The 24,142-nt window shown below is 32.1% G+C and overlaps 1 protein-coding gene across 1 annotated transcript; it reads right to left on the reverse strand.

Moving 5' to 3' along the window:
* Window positions 1-1,701: 1,701 nt before the first annotated feature.
* LOC127711719 (uncharacterized) lies at window positions 1,702-24,019 on the reverse strand. Its single transcript, XM_052217831.1, has 9 exons — window positions 23,937-24,019; window positions 17,922-18,164; window positions 16,350-16,433; window positions 13,586-13,999; window positions 11,450-11,536; window positions 10,278-10,484; window positions 9,693-9,761; window positions 9,242-9,316; window positions 1,702-3,800 (listed from the first exon to the last, which is right to left on the reverse strand). Exons 1-9 carry the CDS (start codon window positions 23,968-23,970, stop codon window positions 3,706-3,708), a joined length of 1,308 nt encoding a protein of 435 aa, XP_052073791.1. The 5' UTR covers window positions 23,971-24,019; the 3' UTR covers window positions 1,702-3,705.
* Window positions 24,020-24,142: the final 123 nt, after the last annotated feature.

A 24,142-nucleotide genomic window follows, 5' to 3' on the forward strand; every position in this document is an offset into this window, starting at 1 on the left:
TTTTATAATAGAATTTAAAATATGGTGTCAAATCTTTCATATGGATTTTTTTGTAAAAAAAAAAAGATGCAACATTTGCAGATATTTTTACTGGTCTTCCTTTATAAATATGCATTTCTTTAAACATAATTTATAAGCAGTGTAAGTGAAGTAATCAAAATGTTGTATGTGGATTACCTCCCTTACACTTTTAAAATTGTCTTAATTGTTCATTAACCATTACTTTATACATAATTTAAAAGCAGTGTAAGGGAGGTAATTCAAATGATGTATTTGATTTATCTCCCTTACACTGCTTTAAATTATGTTTTGTACTAAAGTATTTGTCCATATAAAAATGCTTGTTTTTTGCCCCTTTTTTGGCCCCTAATTCCTAAAATTTTGAGGAAATTACCCCCAAAATCAATCCCAGCATTCCCTTTGTGATATGGAACCTTGTGGTACAATGTCAGAGAGATCCATACACTAACACACAAGTTATGTCTGGAAGTTACAAAAATGCTTATTTTTGGCCCCTTTTTGGCCCCTAATTCCTTAACTGTTGGTACCATAACCCCCAAAATCAATCCCAACCTTCCTTTAGTGGTATTGAACCTTATGGTAAAATTTCATAGAGATCCATTCACTTAAACTAAAGTTAGAGTGCGAAAACCAATGTGTCTTCGGACAACGACGATGCCAACGTCATACCAATATACGATCGCAAAATTTTTTTGCGGTCGTATAAAAAGCAAAAAATTTCAGGGTTCATGTCCTTGTTTTCAAGATATAAGGCAGGAAATGATTTTCTCTAGATTTTTTGATACATTTAATGTTGGCACCTTTTTTCTTTCAAAAGCTATAAAACAAAACAAGGATTTTAAAAGATTTTCAAATATGGCTTTTTAACTTATATGTAATTTGTGAACAGAAAAGTGGGGGTTAGCAGGCAAAACATTTAATGGAACTACATGGATAAAACCAGAGGATTCTGAATACTGTGGATTCATTTTAATATTTTTCGTGGAATAAGGAAATATTATATGTTCGTGGAAATTTGATTTCATGGTTTTGCCAAAATCTGCATCCAAGCCTAGATGGTAAATTTGTAATTCATTGAACATTTGAATACATGGTTCAACCTTACCCACGAAATACACAAAAATTGGTATCCCACGATTATAATGAATACACAGTATCTGATCACAAAAAGTTAAAGACAAGGAGAGGGAACATCATTAACACATTTGATGACAATCTAGTTTTGATTCAAAATTAAAGGTGACTGAATTTTGATGAAGTTACCCTAATATAATCTATTTCATGCATTCAATGGCCATTAAATCTTTGATTCAAATTTAAAAGTGACTGATTCTTATGAAAGTTTATACATTTTATACTGTGTTGCAGTTGAAATGATGAAATGTTTATTGTCGATTGACATACATGTTTTAAATGATCTATCGTTTAAATAAATATAAACAATTTATGATGAAATAAAAATGGATTGAAATCATAAATAAAAATCAAACATCTAATCAACAAATAAAGCAATATTTATCAATAACTACTAGTTAGATCACTAGCTACAAACACTGAACACAATGAACATATACATTTCAAATATATAATTTAAATTTCATATATTAACAAACAACTTTTTTTCATAGTGTCCAATTTTGACATATTTATTTGCTACAGGTTAAGTCAAAAGTTTTTTACACATAGGTTCATGCTTTAACAATAAAATGTGTGGGAGTCTTCCAAAAAATGATCTCTATTGCCTGCAGTCTCAAAATAATTTTTTGAAAGACCCCAAAAATCATTACGGGCTATTCAAGAATTAAATGCATGGGGTATGGTAGGCACTTTTTTTAATAGCATGAAGATCAAAAATTAAAATAGCACGGGCAAAACTACATGAAGTTAAATTTTTGTGCCACTTCGGTGGAATTTAGTAATACCAAAGTTTGATGCAAAAAAGATGACACAAGTTAGCAGAGATGATTTTTGTGTGTCATCTTTAATGCTTAAAAGTTGACACACATGACAACAGAGGTGAAAATTTTGTGTAATCTTAAATGCATTTAAGATGACACAAAACAAATGGAGTGATTACTTGTGTCATCTTTAATGCATAAAAGATGACAAATGACAAGGCAACAGAGGTGAATTCTTTGTGTCACCTTAAATCCATAAGATGACACAAGACAACAGAAGTGATTTTTTTGTGTCAATACAGATTCTGTCAGGTGACACAATCATATGTGTTGTTTTTCTAGGGTACTACTTTTCACTCTAAATAGGTACCAGAAAAACATTGGCCAATTGCAAGTATTAGCACTTTAACAATACAGAAAATCAGAAAAAATATCTTACTTTCTTTCTGTCAGATACAATAATACTGATAAAAATATTTAAAAATATCATACTTGTACATTCAATTAATTTTATAAATATTTAATTTAAAACTTGATGTTAAGCCAATGACATTCAAATCTTTTATAATAAATAATTGAAATAAACTATAGAAAAGAAATTTAATCTGCATTCTTTATATAAATAAAATAAAATAATGAGCAAATATTTCAAATCAATATACTGTGGATTAATTTATTTTCATGGATTCTAATTATCTTGGATTGAGGAAAAATTTATACTTTGCTGAACATTAAAATTTGTGGTTCATCTGTATCCAAGAAATGCATGCAAATTGGTATCCAATAAATAATAATAATAAAACCAAAGTATTAAATAATATTTTAATATTAAATATACTTGATAGGGTTTAAAAAAAAAATTTTGTAATTATAAATTAAACATTTCATTGGTAGCATCATCTGCAATACAGATATCAACTTCTCTTAAAAAAATGTAAATAACTGGTAAATTATTCAAACATCTTTAAAAGATTTTTCATGTTGTTTTTTTACCTTTTCATATCTATTTTTTTCAAAACTGATATCTAAATTGGCTTAAAGCCTATCTATACAATACGTAACAATACAATCAAGTTTACTTATCACAAATATAATGCATAAATTACAACTAAGGAGATTTTTTTATTTTTCAACCTATCAAAACTCATTAATGCCTACTTATGGTGCAATGTAAAATGACACTTTTGCTGTAGTAAAATAATTGAAAAAAAAATTGAAATAGATATAGCTTTTTTATGGTTTATTTTTTAATGAACAGTTAATACAATCATCACATACATGTGACATATCAGTGCAGAAAGATCACTTATGATGTCATAAACAAAATTGAATATATTTGCCAAAAAAAACTCAATTTATGCACCTTTATTTAATAAAAAAAATATACTATGCAAGGCCTTCCCCAATAAGATATTTTACACACAATGTAAATTACATCTTGTAGCAAAATATCTTTATGGTAAGGCCTTGGTTAATATCTAAATATTTATGACAAGATCTGAAAATGGGTTTTTTCTAAAATTGTTTTGGAGTGTAAAGACTTAAGAAAAATATTTTTAGGGAAAAAACAAAAAATATGAATACTTATATATGATAAACTATTATGAACATCTAAAATGTTTTAGTGTCAGACATTATTCTGTATATTTCTAATACTTTTCTGTGTTGAAGGGGCCAAAATAGGTAGCATTATCATAGCTTTGTTTTACAAAAAAAAAATATTCTTAGTATAAAAATAACTTGTCTGTACATATCACATGAAAATAACTTAATTTGGAAAAACATATTATTGGGAATTCTGTTGTAAGTTGGATACAATGTCTTCTGATGCTGGCATCACTTCTCTTTCTCTTCTTTCTTCCTGATTATTTGGATCAAGAGCTGAAAGAAAAAGAAAATTCTTTACTATTTTGTATATCAAGTAATAGAATTAATTATATTTGAATTTTTTTAAAACATGAAATGCATAATAAACAAAGGCATATAAGTTACCATATTTACAGTGCAAAGAATACAATGTGAGATAATCATAATTAATATAATTTCAACACTTCCTATAACTAGATGTGTCGGAACAACACGAATGACCCCCGTCTCAAAAAGTTGAAAAATCTGCAGTTTCAACAACACATGTGGACACAAACATGCATGGATAGGATCCAGCTCTCAAGACCAATACTAGTTTGATGAAAAATTTCCTTGATCAATGAGTAGTTAAATTTCAAGCTGTTAGCAAATAGGAAGTGGATGTACTCTTGATGTGTTGAAACGACATGAAACGGAACGCAGCATAAACTTGATCTCTTACTCATCATGGTAGACTCATTGTCATTTTGCTTAGTTTCTTTTGTTACTTATTCTGACATCGGACTCGAGGACTCTGACTTTTTAAACTCATTTTTACTGTGCGTATTGCTGTGTGTTTGTTTATTCTACATTGGCTAAAGGTATAGGGTTGAGATCTCACAAAACATGTTTAACCCCGCCGCATTTTTGCGCCTGTCCCAAGTCAGGAGCCTCTGGCCTTTGTAAGTCTTGTATGTTTTTTTAATTTTAGTTCATTTATATGTCTTGGAGTTTAGTATGACGTCCATTTTCACATTTTTGTTTAGGGGCCAGCTGAAGCCCGCCTCCGGGTGCGGGATTTTCTCGCTGTTTGGAGGACCCATTAGTGGCCTTTGGCAGTTTTCTGCTCTTTGGTCGGGTTGTTGTCTCTTTGACACATTCCCCATTTCCATTCTCAATTTTATCACATTTCAAAAATCAGCCCAATATCTGAAGGGGTTTAGAAAAAAAATCCTGATAACTGTGATTTTCCACAATTTATCAAAGTCTCAAGTCCCTAATTTCGGCAAAAATTAGTAGAGTGGAATGAAACTTTAAATTGATCTGTAACTCATCATGGTTAACTCACATACCAAAAATCAGCCCAATATCTAAAGACGTTTAGAAAAAAAGTCTGTATAACTGTGATTTTCAACAATTTATCAAAGTCCAAAGCCCGTAATTTCAGCAAAAATTAGCAGAGCAGAACGAAACTTAAACTTGGTCTGTAACTCATCATGGTTAACTCACATACCAAAATTCAAATCAATATCTGAAGGCATTTAGAAAAAAAGACCATTTAACTGTGATTTTCAAAATTTATCAAAGTCCAAAGCCCATAATTTCAGCAAAAATTAGTAGAGCCGAACGGAACTTTAAATTGATCTGTAACTCATCATGGTTAACTCACATACCAAAAATCAGCCCAATATCTGAAGGCGTTTAGAAAAAAAGTCTGTATAACTGTAATTTTCAACAATTTATCAAAGTCCAAAGCCCATAATTTCGAAAAAATTAGCAGAGCGGAACGAAACTTAAACCTGATCTGTAACTCATCATGGTTAACTCACATACCAAAAATCAGCCCAATATTTAAGGCGTTTAGAAAAAAAATCTGTATAACTTTGTTTGCTGCGGAATGACTGAATGACGGACAAGGGTAAAACTATATGGCCCAAACAACTTTGTTGCCATGGTCATAAAAAATAATAAGAAATTAAATATCCATCCATGTAACTACATGTCTCATCAATTCTAAAATGACATGCTTCTCTTGCTTTGTAAACAACAACTTGATAAAATTCTCTATATATGTATACTTATCGCATTAAAAATGTACAAAATTAAAATAAAATTATATTCTGCTAAAATCCATGGATGCTCTAGGTGCATTAACATGATTAACGTCATTTCAAAACATGATGTCATACCAAAGAAAAGTCTCAAACTGAAGGTTATTCCTTTAAATGTAAGCTCCAAATTCAGATAATATTGCAATATGGAGTTTAAAGGTAGATCTTGTTATATTTTCTAGTCTATTACATTATTCACACATTTATTGATTTTAGCAAGTCAACATGGCAGCTCAGTCAAAATTTACAACTGTGGAGAAATCATTTGACGGTAAATAGTAGCAAATGAAAACTAAAGGCTCTCAAGAGCCTGTGTCACTCACCTGTATCTACTGTTGTTTTGGAAATCATGTAAAATAAGGTTTAAATCATGATAAATAGTATTAGATACTCTAATAATGATTGTGCATGAGGCCAAGTTTGGTTTAATTTGGCCCAGTAGTTAAATTAAAAGCAGGTCATCTCACTAGTAACTAGACTTACAATAGTTACTGAAGACCTCTTATCATTATTTAAATTTTTTTTTCAAGTTGTGAACATTTGAAATTGTTTTTTTTACAATTTTCCCTTAGACTTCTAAAGTAAATCCCTATGTTCTATTTTTAGCCATGGCGGCCATGTTGTTTGGATGGCAGGGTCATTTTTCAATCAAGATACCCTATTGAATATTGAGGCTAAGGTTCTATTTGGCCCAGTAGATTAAGCCAAGAAGATTTTTGTTAAAGATTACAAAAATTTACCAAAAAAAATGTTCAAAATTTGACTATAAGGCCAACTAAAATTAATTAGTAGATTTTCATCCAGATTTTTGAAAAAAATGGGGCGGGTGGGAGGATTTTATTTTTTAAATTTTATTTCATGTGAAACCCTCTTGTGCCGTGTTCATCATATATGCAAGTGTATTAAGCTTATATCATGTATATTGATACATGTATAAGGAATCATACATAATTTTTCAAATTCTTAAATAAATATCTCTGGTTGGCAACCACTGATCTACCTGTAATTGCCGCCTTAGAAACCCATTTATAAATGTGGAAAAATGCTCTTTTCAGTTGGACTACCTACACTGAATTTATTTTGCATTCCAAGCGATGGTTTGTAGTCCCCATAAAATGAAGCAAATGTCAGTTTGTCATGCAAAACAAATATCATGAGTACAGAATAAAATGAAAACTCAAATAGTGTTGAAAATAATAGGGTTGGTGCCAATGCAAGATGCAAATATAATTACAATGGAAAACTTGAAAAAGTTGTTGAATGACTCTATTAAGGGTATTGGGACAGAGGGTGTTAATGTGCTGTTTTTCAACAAAAAACGAAAACCATTGGTAAATGTAAGGGATTGCTGTAATAAAATACGTATGTTTGTAGACTTTTTGAACTCAATATACGGTCATAAATCTAACAAGTTCGTGCTTGTGTCAATTTCTTTAATCCAATTATGTTTTATTGTAACAATGTGTTCCACGATTCTTGCACTTTGGATATCGTTCACAGTCCAAATTTCCTTACACTAAGTCATTGTATAAATAAAAATATCCACGGTTTTTTAATCTCAGAACATTTGTGACATACCGATTTGCGTTCTTGGACACAGTGTATTACGTACTCGTAACCCGAATATTTCATGCCCTTCTCGTAAGTAAGTAAGTAATACAAAAACCGAAATTTGAAACAGGAAGTTTTGAATGAAACGAAATTATCGAGGGTTACCGGTAACGGAAATGAACAAAATCCGGAAATCGTAAGTTTTTCAAAATAAAAAAAATTGGGGCGGGACGATTTCAGAGGGGCGGGCAGGGATGAAAATCTATCAATTAATTTTAATTGGCCTAAAGGGCAATAACTCCTTAAGGGGTCAATTGAAAATTTTGGTCATAGTGACTTATTTGTAGATCGTACTATGCTAAACATTATTGCTGTTTACAGTTTATCTCTATCTATAATAATATTTAAGATAACAAGCATTCTGAGAGTATTGCATGGCAATACATAGTCCCCTACCGGGTAAAAATTCATTATACTGGAACAAAATGCTAACTTGTTCTATAACTTGTCATGGTGTAAACAAAAAGTAAATATCTTCAAGCTTGACGAAAAACAGTGTGGAAAACTGATTATATAAGTGAATTTTTCAAGTCCAAGGACCATAACTCTGCACAAAATTATTAGACGGAAACAAAAATTGGAACTTGATCTGTAACTTGTCATGATAAAACTATATACCAATTATCAATCAATATCTTATAAGCATGATGAAAAAAACATTAGATATGATTAATAGTTCTCTAAAATTAGATATGATGTAATACAGTGTACATCTATTTTCAAATTATAATCAGATATAATTAATAGTTCCAAATATTTTTTTCTTTCATTTGTCACAAACTAATATAGATTTGTAACTTATCTATAAAATGTCAACAACTTTTATCTACACAATGTAATATATTGAAACATATACATTAATAAAATAGATTATTATTTAATTAAAGGATTTCTCTTCATAATTTTGTTTTGATATATGTAGCATTCAGAAAATTAGTTTATACTAAATAACAAACAAACCTGTCAAAAAATTCTTCAAATAATTTAACAAAGAATGTCTTTTAATAAATGAGTTATCTCCCTTTGTACAAAAATATGGTTTAACATAGTACTCTAACATTAGATATGGTCCTGAGTTATGGTCCATAACTCTGGACTAAATCATCAGACCGGAACAAAATTCGAACTTGATCTATATAACTTGTCATGATAAAACTATATACCAAATATCAAATCAATATCTTCAAGAAAGAAGAAAAAAAGTGTGGAAAGCTAATTTGCCAGACTGACGGATGGACAGATGGACAGACGGACAGACTGACGGAGTGCAAACCTAAAGTCCCCTTCGACTTCGTCGGTAGGGGACTAATAACCATGATAACCAAAAACTGCAAAATTTCCTTAAAATTAATAATTCAGGGGCAGCAACCCAACAATGGGTTGTCTGATTCATCTGAAAATTTCAGGGCAGATAGATCTAAAACTGATGAACATTTTTACCCTTGTCAAATTTGATCTAAATGCTTTAGTTTCAGACATGTCAGAGATAAAAGCCAAAAACTGCATTTTACCCCTATGTTTTATTTTTTAGCCATGTCGGCCATGTTGGTTGGCATTTGGGGTCAACAGACACATTTTTTAAATTAGTTACCCTAATGATGATTTTGGCCAAGTTTGGTTAAATTTGGCCCAGTAGTTTCAGTGGAAAAGATTTTTGTAAAAGTTAATGATGACGGATGACGACGGACGCCAAGTGATGAGAAAAGCTCACTTGGCCCTTCAGGCCAGGTGAGCTAAAAAATATGTTTTGATTGACATTATTTTTACTAGATGTTATTTAAGAAATTCTTTATGCAAGCGATAGATTTATTGGAAATTTATAGCTTTATTTTGCAAGAGGTAAAATAGAACAGCCAGGCACATGGAACACTTATCATGCTTATCTTTGCTTTAGTTTTTTCTAAATTGCCGTATTTGTCCTATTAAAATCGACGCTCTGGATAAAAATTGAATGTAACAGGTCAGGCCATGTGAAAATTTCCCAAAAATTATTACTTGCATAATTTATTTCTTAAATATTAAAGTGATAGTTACCCATAACATTTTGGTCTCCAACCTGGAGGTAAGTGTTATGTTCATGTTGATGGTTATGATGGTGGTGGTTTACAACTATAAAAGAAATTACATTTTCATGGAGAGACTTTTGTTTCATCCTAATTTTTATATGTAATAACATTAACAGTAGTAATTTTACTGCCCCAAATATGCATTTAAACAATTAATGTCTCTTCAGTGATGATTGAGACCAAAATATTTGAAAATCAAAAACCTAATACACATTTTGAGATCATAAAAATAAAATTGTGAGAGCAATTTTCATACTCTGATTCACTAATAAATGTTTTTTTGACATCAAAGTAACATTATACAAAGTTATAACAGATGTTAAGCATCAATTGAAAGCTCTTTGGTTGGTATTTGCTCAATAATTTCACACGTTTTCATCTGAAGAAATAAAACACATGAATTATAGCACTAAACTCACCTGGAGTTGGGGAAGGGGAACTTGTGCTCCCATATTCTATTTCTGCGGCCCATTCTTGCAAATCTCGTTCTAAAATTAAAAAAAATATATCCATACTGTTTCATATATTTTGGTATCTTAGTTATTTACAATTTTAGGAAAATTAATGATCATATGTATTGAAGTAACATGAAAAATTACGATATAAAAATAAGTAGATGCGGTATACTTGCCAATGAGAGAAATATCCACCAAAGTTCAAATGACGATGATACATGGGAGATATTCTGATTTCTTTTCAATATGCTAGTAGATCAATTCTGTGATGACATACTTTACATACATACATATTTTCACAGCAGGAAGACATGTCACCCTACCTGGACTAATTATTCTGACTCTGGTCCAACCAGTCTTTGCTCTTACTCTTTAATGCTGTGTGCTTAGTGGAGAAACAGCAAATATCAATTTCAAAGTCTTTGGTTTGACCTGGACGGGTTCAAACCCACAACCTCCCACATTTGAAAATAAAAGGTATTTGAGGCAAACACACAACCACATGACCATCGAGATTGTATCTGAAATATTTGAAGAAAATTCACTTACCACTGTACTGAGCTAATGGATCTTTGTTCCATTTAGGGTCTTTGCCATCAGAAGTTGCAACTGTAAGTACCTTTTTCTTTGCCAGGTGATATAACAGTTTGTTGACAGCTTTTCTGGATTGTCCAATGCTACATTTTTGTGCTACATCTTTAGGCTTAAGATTCATATTTGGTTCAACAAATACAGAAATTATTTTCTTTAGGTTTTCTATAATGAAAAATAAACTGCTTTTTCTCATTAATCATGTTAGTTTAAAGGAACATAAGCCATGATTGCTAGCCAATCTGATTGATATACTTATCCTGTGTCCACGCTGCACTTATTACAAGGATCTTACAAAATTCTGGTATTCTTTTTGTTCTAGTTATTATTAAATCAATTGAAATTTCAACTTTTAAATTTTGAAAGTGTGTTTCATTATAACAAAACCAGAGGTCTCTTAAACCATGTAAACAGAAAAGAAAATGGAGCATCACCAAATCTTTGTAAGCAAAGTGTGGACACATGACCTGTATTTTAATCAGATTGATAGCCGGCCTGAATATCTAAGAATGCTACTTTATGTTTTTCCCTTCCTCCATGTCATATTGGTCCTATTAAAAGAAATCAAAATTATTTCAAATTTTTAGAATTTTTAGAATCAAATTTTAAATCAATATAGATTATTGAAACATTGCAATTTTCGTATAGCATATCATCATGATCATGAATGATACACAATCAAACTATAGTTTATTTAGGAAAAAGGGAAAACTACGGTTTCCATCAAGAAATACCAACAATTAGATAAATTAATTGTTGGATTTTCATTATTTTGCTATTGTACATGGTTGTAAAAATGGTAAAACATCAACTACTTGACACACAATATATAGCTCATTTGAACTTCACTGTGTTCAGTCAAAAAAAAGCTTCATACTGTGACAGGTTATATTTGACAGTATTACTATAATTGACTTTGATGGTTCACCTCAGTTGACAATTTTTTCTCAGGGTAACAATCTGCTCTATCACCCTCTTGGTTATGTGTTATTTATATAGTATTAAAATACAGTAAGTCTGATAATCTGTACAAACTTTGCTCAGATATTACTACTGTTGACCTTAATAACAGCAAAAGGACTACCTCATCTCAACTTTAATGCTACTTCTTTTTCTTTACTAAGACCTACCTAGTGTAGGTTTTAATCTTTGATCAATTTCTGTGTGTTGATGACAATTGACAGGTGCTGTCGTTTCTAGATTAATGTGACCAGCAGCTGAAAAAAAATCAACAAATACTGTAAATTTAGAAATTATTGCGTACATTTATTATTGCGATTTTTGAAGAACGGACAAAAATGTGAGATTAATTATTGCAATTTCAGGAAAACCTGCATACAGATATATGTATTAGATATCAGAATGCCAGTTCTTATTATTGAGATACTAACCCAGTCACATAATTCATAAAAACCTCGCAATATTTTATGAATTTACAGTATGAAATTTTGGTCTTGCAAAGCATACCCCCTGCACATAATTCAAAGTATAGGTAAATAGGAAGTAGGAGGCTAACAGATCAGAAAAGCGCAAACAGGTTGTCACAACTCATCATTATCAACAAACTGGTCAAGCTGCTGACAAAACATTGAGTCTGAGAGAAGCATGACAAAACTATTTGTTAGATATAAGGACAGAGAGACTAAATGAAAGTTAGTTACAATTGTCAATTAGCACGGTGAAGTCACTTTACAGCTAAAGCCAAGTTGCGATTTTGACAGGTGACAGGTTTCGACATAAAGAACAAAATTTACAATGCTTGTTATTCTAGGGCTGCAGATAAAATTTTGAGTCAGGTGAAATTTCGAATGACTTACTTTCAAATCAATTGGAGTAAATAAATCTACATTTATGTGTTTCAATTTTGGGATGAAAAAATAAGTTGACTAATGCAGAAATTTTAAAATAGCACATACATTTGTAGTTCAAAACAAAGAAAGTTGACTGTAGTTTATGAAATATTTAATTGTATAAATAAATAAGTCAGAATTAAGTTTTCTTTTCAAAGTTTATCTCCCCTGATACTTTGCCAAAAACTTACTCAAAGTTAAACAAGCCTCGATTATTTTCTAGTTTACTTAAAATTCTTTAATCAAAGTTCAACCTTTCATCTCACTAACTTATAAACATCAAAATCTACAGAGTATAGATGACCATCATGTTATGTAACCATGGTAACTGTGCAAGCCTTCTAAAATTGTTCCTTTGAGGTATACAAACAGTAATGCCTATAGCCTCATTGCTTTTATGTTTTAAAGTGCCAATCTGCCTAAGAATCAGGCAGTGGTGAAAACATGACAAACAAAAACCCACTCAAGTTGACATTAATTTTTGTTCAAAATGTATAATGGTGCATGAATATAACATTCGTTTCCTTGTCCAGTTCTGGTAATTCAAGATATAATTTGGTTGAAATGCACTAGAAATTAAAAATTAAGGGGAGCTAACTCCGTAATTTGCTATCATTCTAACCAAAATTTATCTAGAGATTTCTTGAATTACCAGACACGCAGAAACGGAAGACCTACAATTTCTAACTCAGGGTGATGGTAACTTCAAAATATGATGGTTAGGTCGGTGGGTTTTTTTCGGCCATGTTTTGATTTTTTTCAAAATTGCCTGATTCTTACAAAGACTGGCACTTTAAAAGTTCTGAAATTTAAAGCATTCATAGCTATTTTGTCATAATTTAAAATAAAAGTGACAGTCATTTCATGTCAAAACTATACCTTATCCTGACTTGTGCTGAAAAATTCAACATAGTACCTTTAATTCAAAATAAAAAGATTTGGTATAATTGCCAATGATGTAGAAGTTACAACTAAAGGTTTTTTTATTTTTAATATGTTTGCAAATTAGAGCGCACTGGTTTCAGGAAGTTTGGTAGTACAAAAACATGTACTTCTGATTTGAGCAACAGTGCAAATACGCCCTCCCTACACCATGAGACTTGAAAAAAGGCAGTATTTTGATAATAACAGACAAATCAAATGAGATTTTTTCATTGTTCATTCAATTATACTTCATGAATGTTTAAGACTTCTAATTAAGACAGGCAACTTAACATGTTAATAAATCAATGTAGTCCAGAGAAATTCGAGAAAAGAAGAAAATGTAACTTTTTTACCTATAGATCTAAGTAGCAAAAATCTAAATACTGAGGAAGAAAACTATATCTCCAGATTATTACCTATACCAGTACGTGAATATAACCAAGTACTGTATAACATATAAGTATTTCCCCCTACTGGCTATCAAAGACTTACAAATGGTTTGTGTATTTGGACCAGTCTGGACTTGTGAAACATATCTCTGCTGAACCCTGGATGACCGATCGTCTCCCTCCATTACTGTTTGTGTCATCATACAACCACGACTTGAACCACCTGTTGCACCAGACCCTGGGATGTCTGAAAAACTGTCCAAGGATGAATCAGGTGAAGATATCAAATCTGAATTATTCATAGATCTGTTTGGTGTAGAAGACGTTAAACTTGGTGCCAAACTTGATTCTAGAGAGTGTTCTCCACTTGCTGGCGGTGTTGTCTTAGGGCTGGTCTGTTCAGAATTGGATCTTATTGGTTCAAGAGAATGCTGTCCATTGGCTAAGGATGCTGCCTTTATGTTGGTGTCTTTAGTGGGTCTTTTTGAAATGGTCCTTTTGGCAGGTGGAGGTAGACCTGAAAATCAAGTACAGTCAGCTAGGCATAGTAAAAATTTTAAATTTTTTATCCTGTTTCTTCTTAAGATTACAGTAGTTTTTGCTATGTTTTTATTAAATAAATATAAGTAAATGTGACAGTGCTTTTCCCTATTAAATGAATCTCATTTATAAAAATATTCCCAGTTTCTGACATTTAAAACCAGGTTTAATCCACCATTTTCTACATTAGAAAATGTCTGTACCAAGTCAGGAATATGACAGTTGTTATCCATTCGTTTAATGTGTTTGAGAATTTGAGTTTGCTGTTTTGATTAGAAACTTTCCGTTTTGAATTTTCCTCAGAGTTCAGTATTTTTGTTATTTTACTTTTTAAATCAAGTCTGATATTTCTGTATAACTGCATAAGTTGAAACAGGCAAAAAAAAAAAAGCACTTATAGTACTGGTATATATAATGTTATATTATTTCAGGCAAATGTGTCATACATCCCTGTATTTGGTTGACATACTAATGTAAAAGTAAATGAATGGATTTATAAGAGGTACATTGTATTTGCCACTTTTCCATTATAGATATAATGTTAAACAAGATCTCATTTTATGTGTTGCTTCTCTCAATCTTTTTCTTAAAAATTAAATCAATCAATTTGGCAGTCTACCATTTAGGTAGAATGCAAACTAAAGTCTATCCTCCCTAATGATTATTCATTTTGGTTAGCTTTGGTAATAATTTGGAAAACAAAATTATTTATGGATGTAATTTCTGTCATTATCTATGTAACCATTGGCTTCAGATTTTATGCCTACTATTTCCATGTGACTGCTGGTAACTAGAGGCCCATAACAATCTTAAGTCTATAAAAATAAACTGCTTCGCTGAGCGCAGCTGGATACGCCCGCAGAGGTCCAACCCTGAACAGTTGGGGCAAAAATGGACACAATATTCAAGCTTGATACAGGTCTGAATTTGGATTGTAATTAAATATTTGACATATTATAGGTTTCTGAATAAATGTAGTCAAAGAACTTGAAATTGGTTATATGAATTGAATTCATATTCAATTAAAGATTTCTTGCTGTTGTGCAATACACTGTGCAGTTGCGCAATACTTAGTAAATCTGTTGTCAGACTATAGAAAACAATAACTTCTCAATGTTATATCAGAAATTTATAAAAAAACTAAATGGAGGTTATCTTAATAGATATAAATCAGTCATCAAAGTTTAATGAAAACCACTCTAAGCACTTTAAGGATATTGTCCAAAAACTTGAAAATCAACCCTTTTTTATGAATAAAATCTTATAACTCGGAAACGTAAAATCTAAAATTGATAAAAATCAAAAGGGAGCTTACAACAATAGATATAAACAATTTACCAAAGTTTCATAAAAAATGCTGAAAGCATTTTTGAGTTATTGTCCGAAAACTGGAAAATCCCCCTTTTTGTAATGAATAAAACCCCATAAATCAGAAACGTATAGTCTAAAATTTTAAAAAAATCAAAAGGGAGCTCATGCCGATAGAAATAAACAATTCACCAAAGTTTCTTGCAAATTGGTGAAAATGTTTTTGAGTTATTGTCCAAAAACTGGAAAATCCCCCCTATTTTAATGAATAAAACCCCATAACTCGGAAATGTAAAATCTAAAATTTATAAAATTCTAAAGGGAGCTTACATCAATACTGAATAGATATACATGTAAACAATTCACCAAAGTTTCATAAAAAATGCTGAAAGCATTTTTGAGTTATTGTCTGAAAACTGGAAACCCCCCTTTTTGTGCGAAAACCAATGTGTCTTTGGACGACGACGACGACACCAACGTCATACCAATATATGACCGCAAAAATTTTTGCTGTCGTATAAAAATTCATTGTACTGGAACAAAATGCTAACTTGATCTATAACTTGTCCCCAGCATACTAGAGCTAGAGAGACACATGTGTAAAATCACCTTAAATCTGAAGGTAAAAGTCCCTTTACTCTGGAATAAAAAAACTTAACATTTTCAGAAACAATCTGTTGTGATTGAATTATTCAACTACACAAACAGATAAGTGTATGACTCAAACACAATTCATGACAGGAGGAGACAACTCTGTCAGAATTTCCACAATAACAGTATAGCTGTTATTTTCTGCAATAACTTAACTGTTTTAGTTATACCCTTGACTTATAAAAGTGTAAAACAAAGGATATTCAACCAATGACGTGATATTATTTTCATTTTGGAGTTCAAACAAAGAAATTGTACATAGTCCTTTCCATTTTAACTGCACAAAATCAAATACATTGTGTATGTGGCACAACTTACCATACATGTACAGTAAATAATTACATCACTAATAACTATGTAATATTTACTTTCTATGCCTAAAGATGACTTTGGAACTGTATAATCATTGGTACTACTTTCTAAACTTGTGCTTTCAATTCCTGCACATAAATCTACAATAAAAAAATCTTGACATATAACGTCATAATATAACTTCAAATAATCTGATTATCTGTAGCAATTTAAAAAAAATCATGACTCTCAAATTGATATTTACTAGTCGTGCATGGCATGCAGCATATTGACTGGTACTCTATGCTAAGAAGGTATAAAGATACCAGTTTTTATTGCTGGAGGAAGCCAGAGTGCCTGGAGAGAACATCCAACCTTCAGCAAAGAAAACTGACAATCATAGTTAAGATTGGAGTCCAACACACCTGCCACATGCAAGTTTTAAACTCATAACCTCAGTGTTGACAGGCTGGTTATACAGTAGATAAACTACTTAGACCAACCAACTGCCAAGGCCTCTTTAAGGATGTTCGCTACTCTGTTTCAAAATAACAAGCTTTTTAAAAAACTGTTATAAATTGATAGTATATTTTAGAAATAATTCATGGGGGCTTGAATATACATGTTGTGTATCGTGAATTTACCACGGGTTGGCACTTAATGCTAAATATTTTACCCTGAGCGATAGCGAGGGGTAAAATATCAGCATAAAGGGACAACCCGTGGTAAAATCACGATATATTCAAGCCCCCATGAATTATTTCGATTCTAATAGGACAAATACGGCAATTCTTTTGGATCGAAGTGCTCTAGGTGAAGGCAAATATTTGCCGTTCCCATAAACAAACGCACTATTCAATTGACATAAAAGAACAGAGCAAACTGAATTAGTGACATGCTTAAACTATTTACAATAATGTATTTAAATAGGTTTGGATGAATTTAGATAAGAATTTTATTTATATATCTAATATGTATAAAAAAAATTGGATTATAACACATTTTAGCATCGTTTGTTTACGTTTCCTTGTTGTTATAATTTTCGGTTTCACAAGCGTGTATTCTCCCGTAAAATCCTCATATTTTTACGTCATCGTTGTATGATGTCGGGTAGCTCATTCATAAAAAAGCATGTGACGTGGGAGTACGATCGGAAGAGCCCAAACAATATATTCATATTTTAACACGGGTGTGTACCCAAAACGTATGAAGAACGTCATGTTAGGATTATAAATAAAGGAACTAAAAAAGCAGAAAAAAATGAAGAGTTTGTGTGCTTGTTTTCGAGATATTAGCCATTGAAAATTTAGTGGGAAATAATTCTCTCTAGATTTTTCATACTTTTAACATTGTCCGCTTTTCTCTTTAAAAAACTATGAAAAAATAACAAGGATTATATAATAATTTCAAATATTGCTTTTAAAACTATATGTAATAAAATAATGAAAAGAAAAGTAGGGGTTAGTGGACAAAATTTTGTAATGGCAAAACATGGATAAAACCAGAGGATTCCAAAAATCTGGCAAAATTCAAACACAAGAGGAGCGAACATCCTTAACAAATGATGATGTTTTGTTTGCAAATCATATACAACATCATTCCTTATGTCATGTCTATATTCTTTATTATAATCTTTATTATCAAATTACCATTTAAGAATGATCCTGAAGGAACTGTATCCTCTGAAAAGTCTCCACTATGTATCTCTGAATCTAACTGCCATACATTTTCTCCAGCACCAGTCTTACATATAGACCCATTTTTCTCCATCAACACCAGACATTGTCTAACTTCTACTGCCAAAACATCCTGTTGTACTAATCTAGTAAGAAGGGAAGTTTCTTGTAGTGGTCCTTCTATCAATTCACTGTATATTAGTCCACAATAGTAATCTACAGTTGTGAAAATATGAATTGAATTACAGAATAATAAGTATGATAAGCATGATTAATAATTAAATAAATGTGGATAGTGTCCACATGTGGACACAGATGATGCCCCCGCTTGCATATCATATAGTTATAAAGGGACATAACTGAAGAACGGTAAAAGTGACACTACCATGACTACCCAAATTTGAACTTGATCTGAGTTTTGTGGTAATAAGCATTGTGTGTAAGTCTCATAACATTTGGTTGAGGCTAACTTAAGTAGAGAACAGAAACTAAAAATTCAGCAATTTTTCTATTTGTAATGACGCATAACTCTAGAACGGTTGTGTATAAGTTTTACAACATTTGGTTGAGACAAACTAAAAAATTCAGCAATTTTTATGTTTATAATGGGACATAACTCTAGAATGGTAAAAGTGTTGCCACCTAATTTCGTACTTAATCTGTATTATGTAGTAATTAGCATTGTGTATAAGTTTCAAAACATTTGGTTGAGGCAAACTCAAGTTAGAGAACTGAAACAAAAAAAATGTACTTGATCTTTACTGAGTTTTGTTGGAATGAATATTGTGTATAGGTTTCACAATGTTTGGCTGGGGAAAACTTCAGTTACAGAATGGAAACTAAAAAATTTTGCAATCTTTCTATTTATAAAGGGGCATAACTCAATAATGGTTAAAGTGACACTACCCAAATTCAACTTGATCTGTGTTTTATCAGTGGTAGTCAAAATTAAACATTGCATTGTATAAAGCATTGATTGTAGTTGATTCAACTATAATCATGGTCAAAGGAAGATAACTCCAATTTTAAAAATATATTATATAAACTTGATATTTAGAAGAAAATAAAAATTTTGCAATTTTTCCTTTTATAAAGGGGCATAACTCTAGATCGGTTAAAGTGACACCACCAAAATTCAAACTTGATCTGTGTTTTGTGGTAATAAGCATTGTGTATAAGTTTCATAACATTTGGTTGAGGCAAACTTAAGTTAGAGAACGGAAACTAAAAATTTTGCAATATTTCCTTTTATAAAGGGGCATAACTCTAGATCGGTTAAAGTGACGCCACCAAAATTCAAACTTGATCTGTGTTTTGTGGTAATAAGCATTGTGTATAAGTTTCATAACATTTGGTTGAGGCAAACTCAAGTTAGAGAACGGAAACCAATTTCGGGACGTACGGACGGACGTACGTACGTACGTACAGACGGACAAGGGTAAAACTTAATGCCCCCTCCGGTACGGCGGGGGCATAAAAATTGTATGAAAGGATTCCTGTTTCTTTATATTTTACTTCTGGTATTTTCTGTATTCAATTTTTGTTTTTATCATTGATAAAACATGTGCATATATGCATGAGCAAGGGCTGGAATATTTGACACAATTTTTTAATGTACTATTGAGATTATCATGATTATTAGGGTTCCTCATTTTCCTTGGAAAAACTATATACAAATGGTAAAAAAAGGAAGGGTTGAAATTAACAAAGCTACAAGATATGTACCTCAGGGGTTAAAAAATCCACTAGCCCAACGCCCGGGACTAGAGCATTTACGCATTGGCCAATCAAAATTTTTAACCCAATATGCCCGATGGACTAGTAACAAAAAATTCTTGGCGTTTCCAAAATAGAAAGTGGAAAATCCCTTCATCACTATTCTATTCTATCCAATCAGATTCAATTACGTCATCTGGGATTCCAAGAATTTGAACAGGTTTGTGAGGATCTGTTGTACATATTTTAAAAATAGAGCAAATAACTCTTGGTGGCCAGGTATCATTTCTTATGCCGAGATTTTCAATTAACGGTACTGGGGGTATGATGTATTGATAGGTATTGACCTGTCTTGTTGGACAGCTGTTGAGCACGAAACCAATCCATGCAACCAAATATTTCTAAATATTTTAGTACAGGCACCCCAGGAACTTCGTCAGTTTTAAAACGAAAAACTGTAGATGAAGGGGATAATGAGACTGACTATTCATCCCCCAAAAATGCCAAATATGACCGGGAAAGCGGAAAGGAAAATTTATAGTGTCCCGAAAAGAAAGATTCCCCTGGGCAAGGTCAGCCGTGTTGCTGATAAAAAACAGAGAATATTGCCGTTATTTTCCCGAGCACGCCAATAAAAAGTCTGCTTTGTATGTGGGAACAACTAAGTTAGGATAGGCACCACTGTTTGTTTACCAGCAGAATAAAAATTATTCAATACAGTGTATAATGCCGCCTTCAAAACAAGGGACACCCACTTTGTAATTATGCAGCAAATTCTGATTTGTAAGGCATTCTCGGGCTAGCAGGTCAGTTTTGATGGGCTAGCAGTTCTTCCAACAGGGCTAGTAAAATCCTGCTACAAATAAGTCCTGGGCTAGTTACCTGAAACAAAATTTTTTAACCCCTGGTACCTATCACAAGTCAGAGACATCACTTTTTTTTAGAACATACCATGAGTATCACAACAGATGCTAAATGTTGAGCAGGATTCTGCTTACCCTTTTCTGAGCACCTGAGATCTATGGTTTTAACTAATGGATACTATTGCTCAGTCTAGTTTTTTATGTAGTGTTATAAATGTAAACTGCTGTTTGTGTTTTCACTGTTTTTCTTCAACTTACAATGTACAAGTATGTATGTGTTTTAATAATGTTGATTGTCCATTGGACATGTGTTGGATATCTCCTGTCTCTTTTTGTAAGAAAATGGTGTTAACATGGTTAATGTCAGATTTTTGACAATTTGTTAAATGTGCATACAACATTCAATGTACAACTTTTTTTAGACTCTGTGCAACTTACAACTTAACATAGTCAGGGATCTCCATGGACTAAAATTCAACTATGGTCTATCAGAACAAAAACACTACTCTAAATAATCCAAAATTATTTCATTCACCAATATTGTATGTTGTACACTTATTCATCACATGTTCATTAAGTGAATAGATTGATATTGTTTAATTGCACATTTCATTATTGAATAATCAGTTATCAGGTCTTGAAAGGCTATTTAAAGTTTTTGCTATGTAACGTTCCAACCACTTACATGTATTTGTCATATATGGACTTCAGGACAGGATACATTTATAGCACTCCCTCTTTTTTTATTGAATATAGATATAAGAAGATGTGGTATGAGTGCCAATGAGACAACTCTCCATCCAAGTCAGAATTTGTAAAAAGTAAACCATTATAAGTCAAAGTACGGCCTTCAACACAGAGCCTTGGCTCACACCCAACAGCAAGCTATAACATGTATAAAGGGCCCCAAAAATTACTAGTGTAAAACCATTCAAACAGGAAAACAAACGGTCTAATCTGTATAAAAAACGCTCATGAACTACATCAACAAACGACAACCACTGAACAACAGGTTCCTGACTAAGGACAGATGCAAACAAATGCAGCGGATTCAAATATTTTAACAGGCGCCAACCTTCACCCTATACATATGCATGTATCAGTGACCACTGTGGATAGTAAACTAGGAATTGATAGTTAAAAGCAAATAAAAGTTATTTCTGGTATACCTATGTTAACTTAACCAGTCAGGGGTACTACTTAAACAAGTGATTTCAGAATCACTCCCTCGAGTGATTTTGGCTGTGAAATATTAAAAATTTTCACACAGACTTTTTAAAATCACTGAAACAAGTAATTTTAGAAGTTAAAATGTAATCACTTTAATAAGTGTTTATAACATTTTCTTGATATTTTTCCCACAAGCTTGATTTTTTTATTGGTAAAAAGACAACAATTCCATTGAAAAAACAACTATGTATATGCAGAAATTGTCTTTTGCTTGATAAGCCTGACACTTTTACAGTTTTTTTAAAATATGCAAAAACTGGAATAGTTTGTAGATCAGGTCATAACCTTGAAGTAGATCATTCTAACTCTAAAGAAAACCAATCAGGTTACCTAATATTGTTGATCTTTGTCTGATAGTAAGAGTAGTTAATGAATTTTTGATTACAGAAAAATTCCCAAGGGTACTTTTAAAAGCTTTAGCGCACTAACTTACTGCCCAAGCGCACTGGTGAAATTAATATACAAAGAAAAAGGGATAATTGATTTATGTATGAAAATTATAGAAAAGATTGTGAAAATATGGAAAATCAATGAAATTAGCATATGAAGATCAAAGAAAACACTAAAATCACTTAAATAGGTGATAACTGAATTTATCAAATCACTGAAATAAGTGATGATGAAATCACTTGTTTAAGAAGCACCCCTGACTGTTAACACAGGAAAATGTGAAAATTATTGAAATTAGAAGAAATTTAAACCCAAAAATAACAGCTTTTGGAAAAATGGGGGAGGGTGAAAACAAAATTGTCCTGTCTCCTTGTAACTTAGCTGCAGAAGTGTCTGAAAATTGTCAAAAATATATCATAAGGATTATAAGAGCTACAGTTCAGCAGCTATCCGACTAGACTAGTACCTCTTCTTCTTCCAAATACTGCCCACATACAACATGATGAATATTCTGGCAAGTTGCGCATGATTAAAACTGGTTAAAAACAAATTGTTGATCAATTAAGTTAGAAGTTTTGGTCTCTTGAGACTTGAATATCTCAAGAGACTTAGATGTAGTGATATCTGGAGGCAGTTTGTTCCAATCCTTGACGGTCATGACGGTGTTTACGAAGAAGGACCATTTCCTACAATCTTTGGTGGCTGGCTGTAAAAGGTAAGTATGATGTCCTGTCCGGCTAGAGCTTCTTGTTGGTTTTTGTAGGTATTTACTCTTATCTATGGCTACAAGGTCGTTTGTTATTTTGTAGCACATGCAGATGAGTTGAGCTTCTTTACGTCTTGTTTTTTTTGGCTTTTCCATCCTAATTCAGTTATCATATTGCTGACACTTGATCTATTTCTATGTCTGCTGGTTACATATCGTGCAGCTAGTCTTTGTACTTTTTCAATCTTTTCTATGCGGTTTTGCTGGTACGGGTCCAATACTGTCGTGGCATATTCCATTTGCAGTCTTACTAATATTTTATAGGCATGCTCTTTGATGGATTTTGAGCTGATGTGGAGGTTTCGATGTAAGAAACCAAGGCTTCAGCTGGCTTTTCCTGTGATGTTGTTTATTGTGTTCACCCCAATCTAGATCATTTGCAATGGTGCAGCCTAGGTATTTAGTCGATGTTTCATACTCCAGAGTATGGCCGTGGAGTTTGTAGTCCCACTTGAAATTAGATTTTTCTTTTTTGTTACTGTGAGGACGCTGCATTTTTCAGGGTGGAACTCCATTTTCCAAAGTTTTTCCCATTTTGCCAGTTTGTCCAGGTCTTCTTGGAGTTTGTGGCAGTTGTTGTCTGAGGAAATGTTCAAATAGACAACAGTATCATCCGCATACAGTCTCACTGTTGCGTGTAGGCCTTCTAGTAGGTCATTTATGTAAAAAAGAGAGAGACTGGGTCCTAGGACTGATCCAAGCAGCAGCTCAGCCTGCTGCAGTTTATTTTTGTGAAAGGACAACAATTTGATTTGATTCTGAGAAGGGGGAAAGTGTAAAAAAAGGGGGGGGGGGGGGGGGGGGGTGTGCAGGTGCTGGCAAATTTTGTAAACAAATATATATATATAAAAAAAAACTTACTTTACCAGATAATGAGATATGTATTTCATCAGGTTTTGTTTTTTTTGTTTTTTTGTTGTTGTTTTTTTTCTGTCTTTGACTTCGGTTGTTTTAATTAAACTCTGCCCTGGTTCCAGCAACCCTTAAAGCAATAGATGACATGCTTTCTTTTGTTTAATTTACCTTCATTTCTTGTTCCTGCATTCAAACTTGTCATTTTCAGTTTGTGAACCCGACGGGCACTGGGATTCCGTATATTCGGTCAAATGATTTCTTATCTTATGTAGAAAATTCAATGTTCGATTAAACGTTTTACCGACAAAGACTTTCAAAACTTTCCAGAAATAACGTCATAAATTATTTTTATCCAATCAAATATCATGATAATT

This window comes from Mytilus californianus, unplaced genomic scaffold (genome assembly GCF_021869535.1).
Source record: "Mytilus californianus isolate M0D057914Y unplaced genomic scaffold, xbMytCali1.0.p SCAF_8, whole genome shotgun sequence".
NCBI lineage: Eukaryota > Metazoa > Mollusca > Bivalvia > Mytilida > Mytilidae > Mytilus > Mytilus californianus.

Bases quoted from the DNA above. Each gene is read 5' to 3' on its own strand.
- LOC127711719 (XM_052217831.1), bottom strand. From the start codon at position 23,970: ATGACAAGTTTGAATGCAGGAACAAGAAATGAAG. The intron at 18,165-23,936 runs GTAAATTAAACA...TCACAACTGTAG, and splicing joins TGCAGGAACAAGAAATGAAG to ATTACTATTGTGGACTAATA. The intron at 9,762-10,277 runs GTAAGTGAATTT...TTTTAATTTTAG, and splicing joins TCCATTAGCTCAGTACAGTG to AACGAGATTTGCAAGAATGG.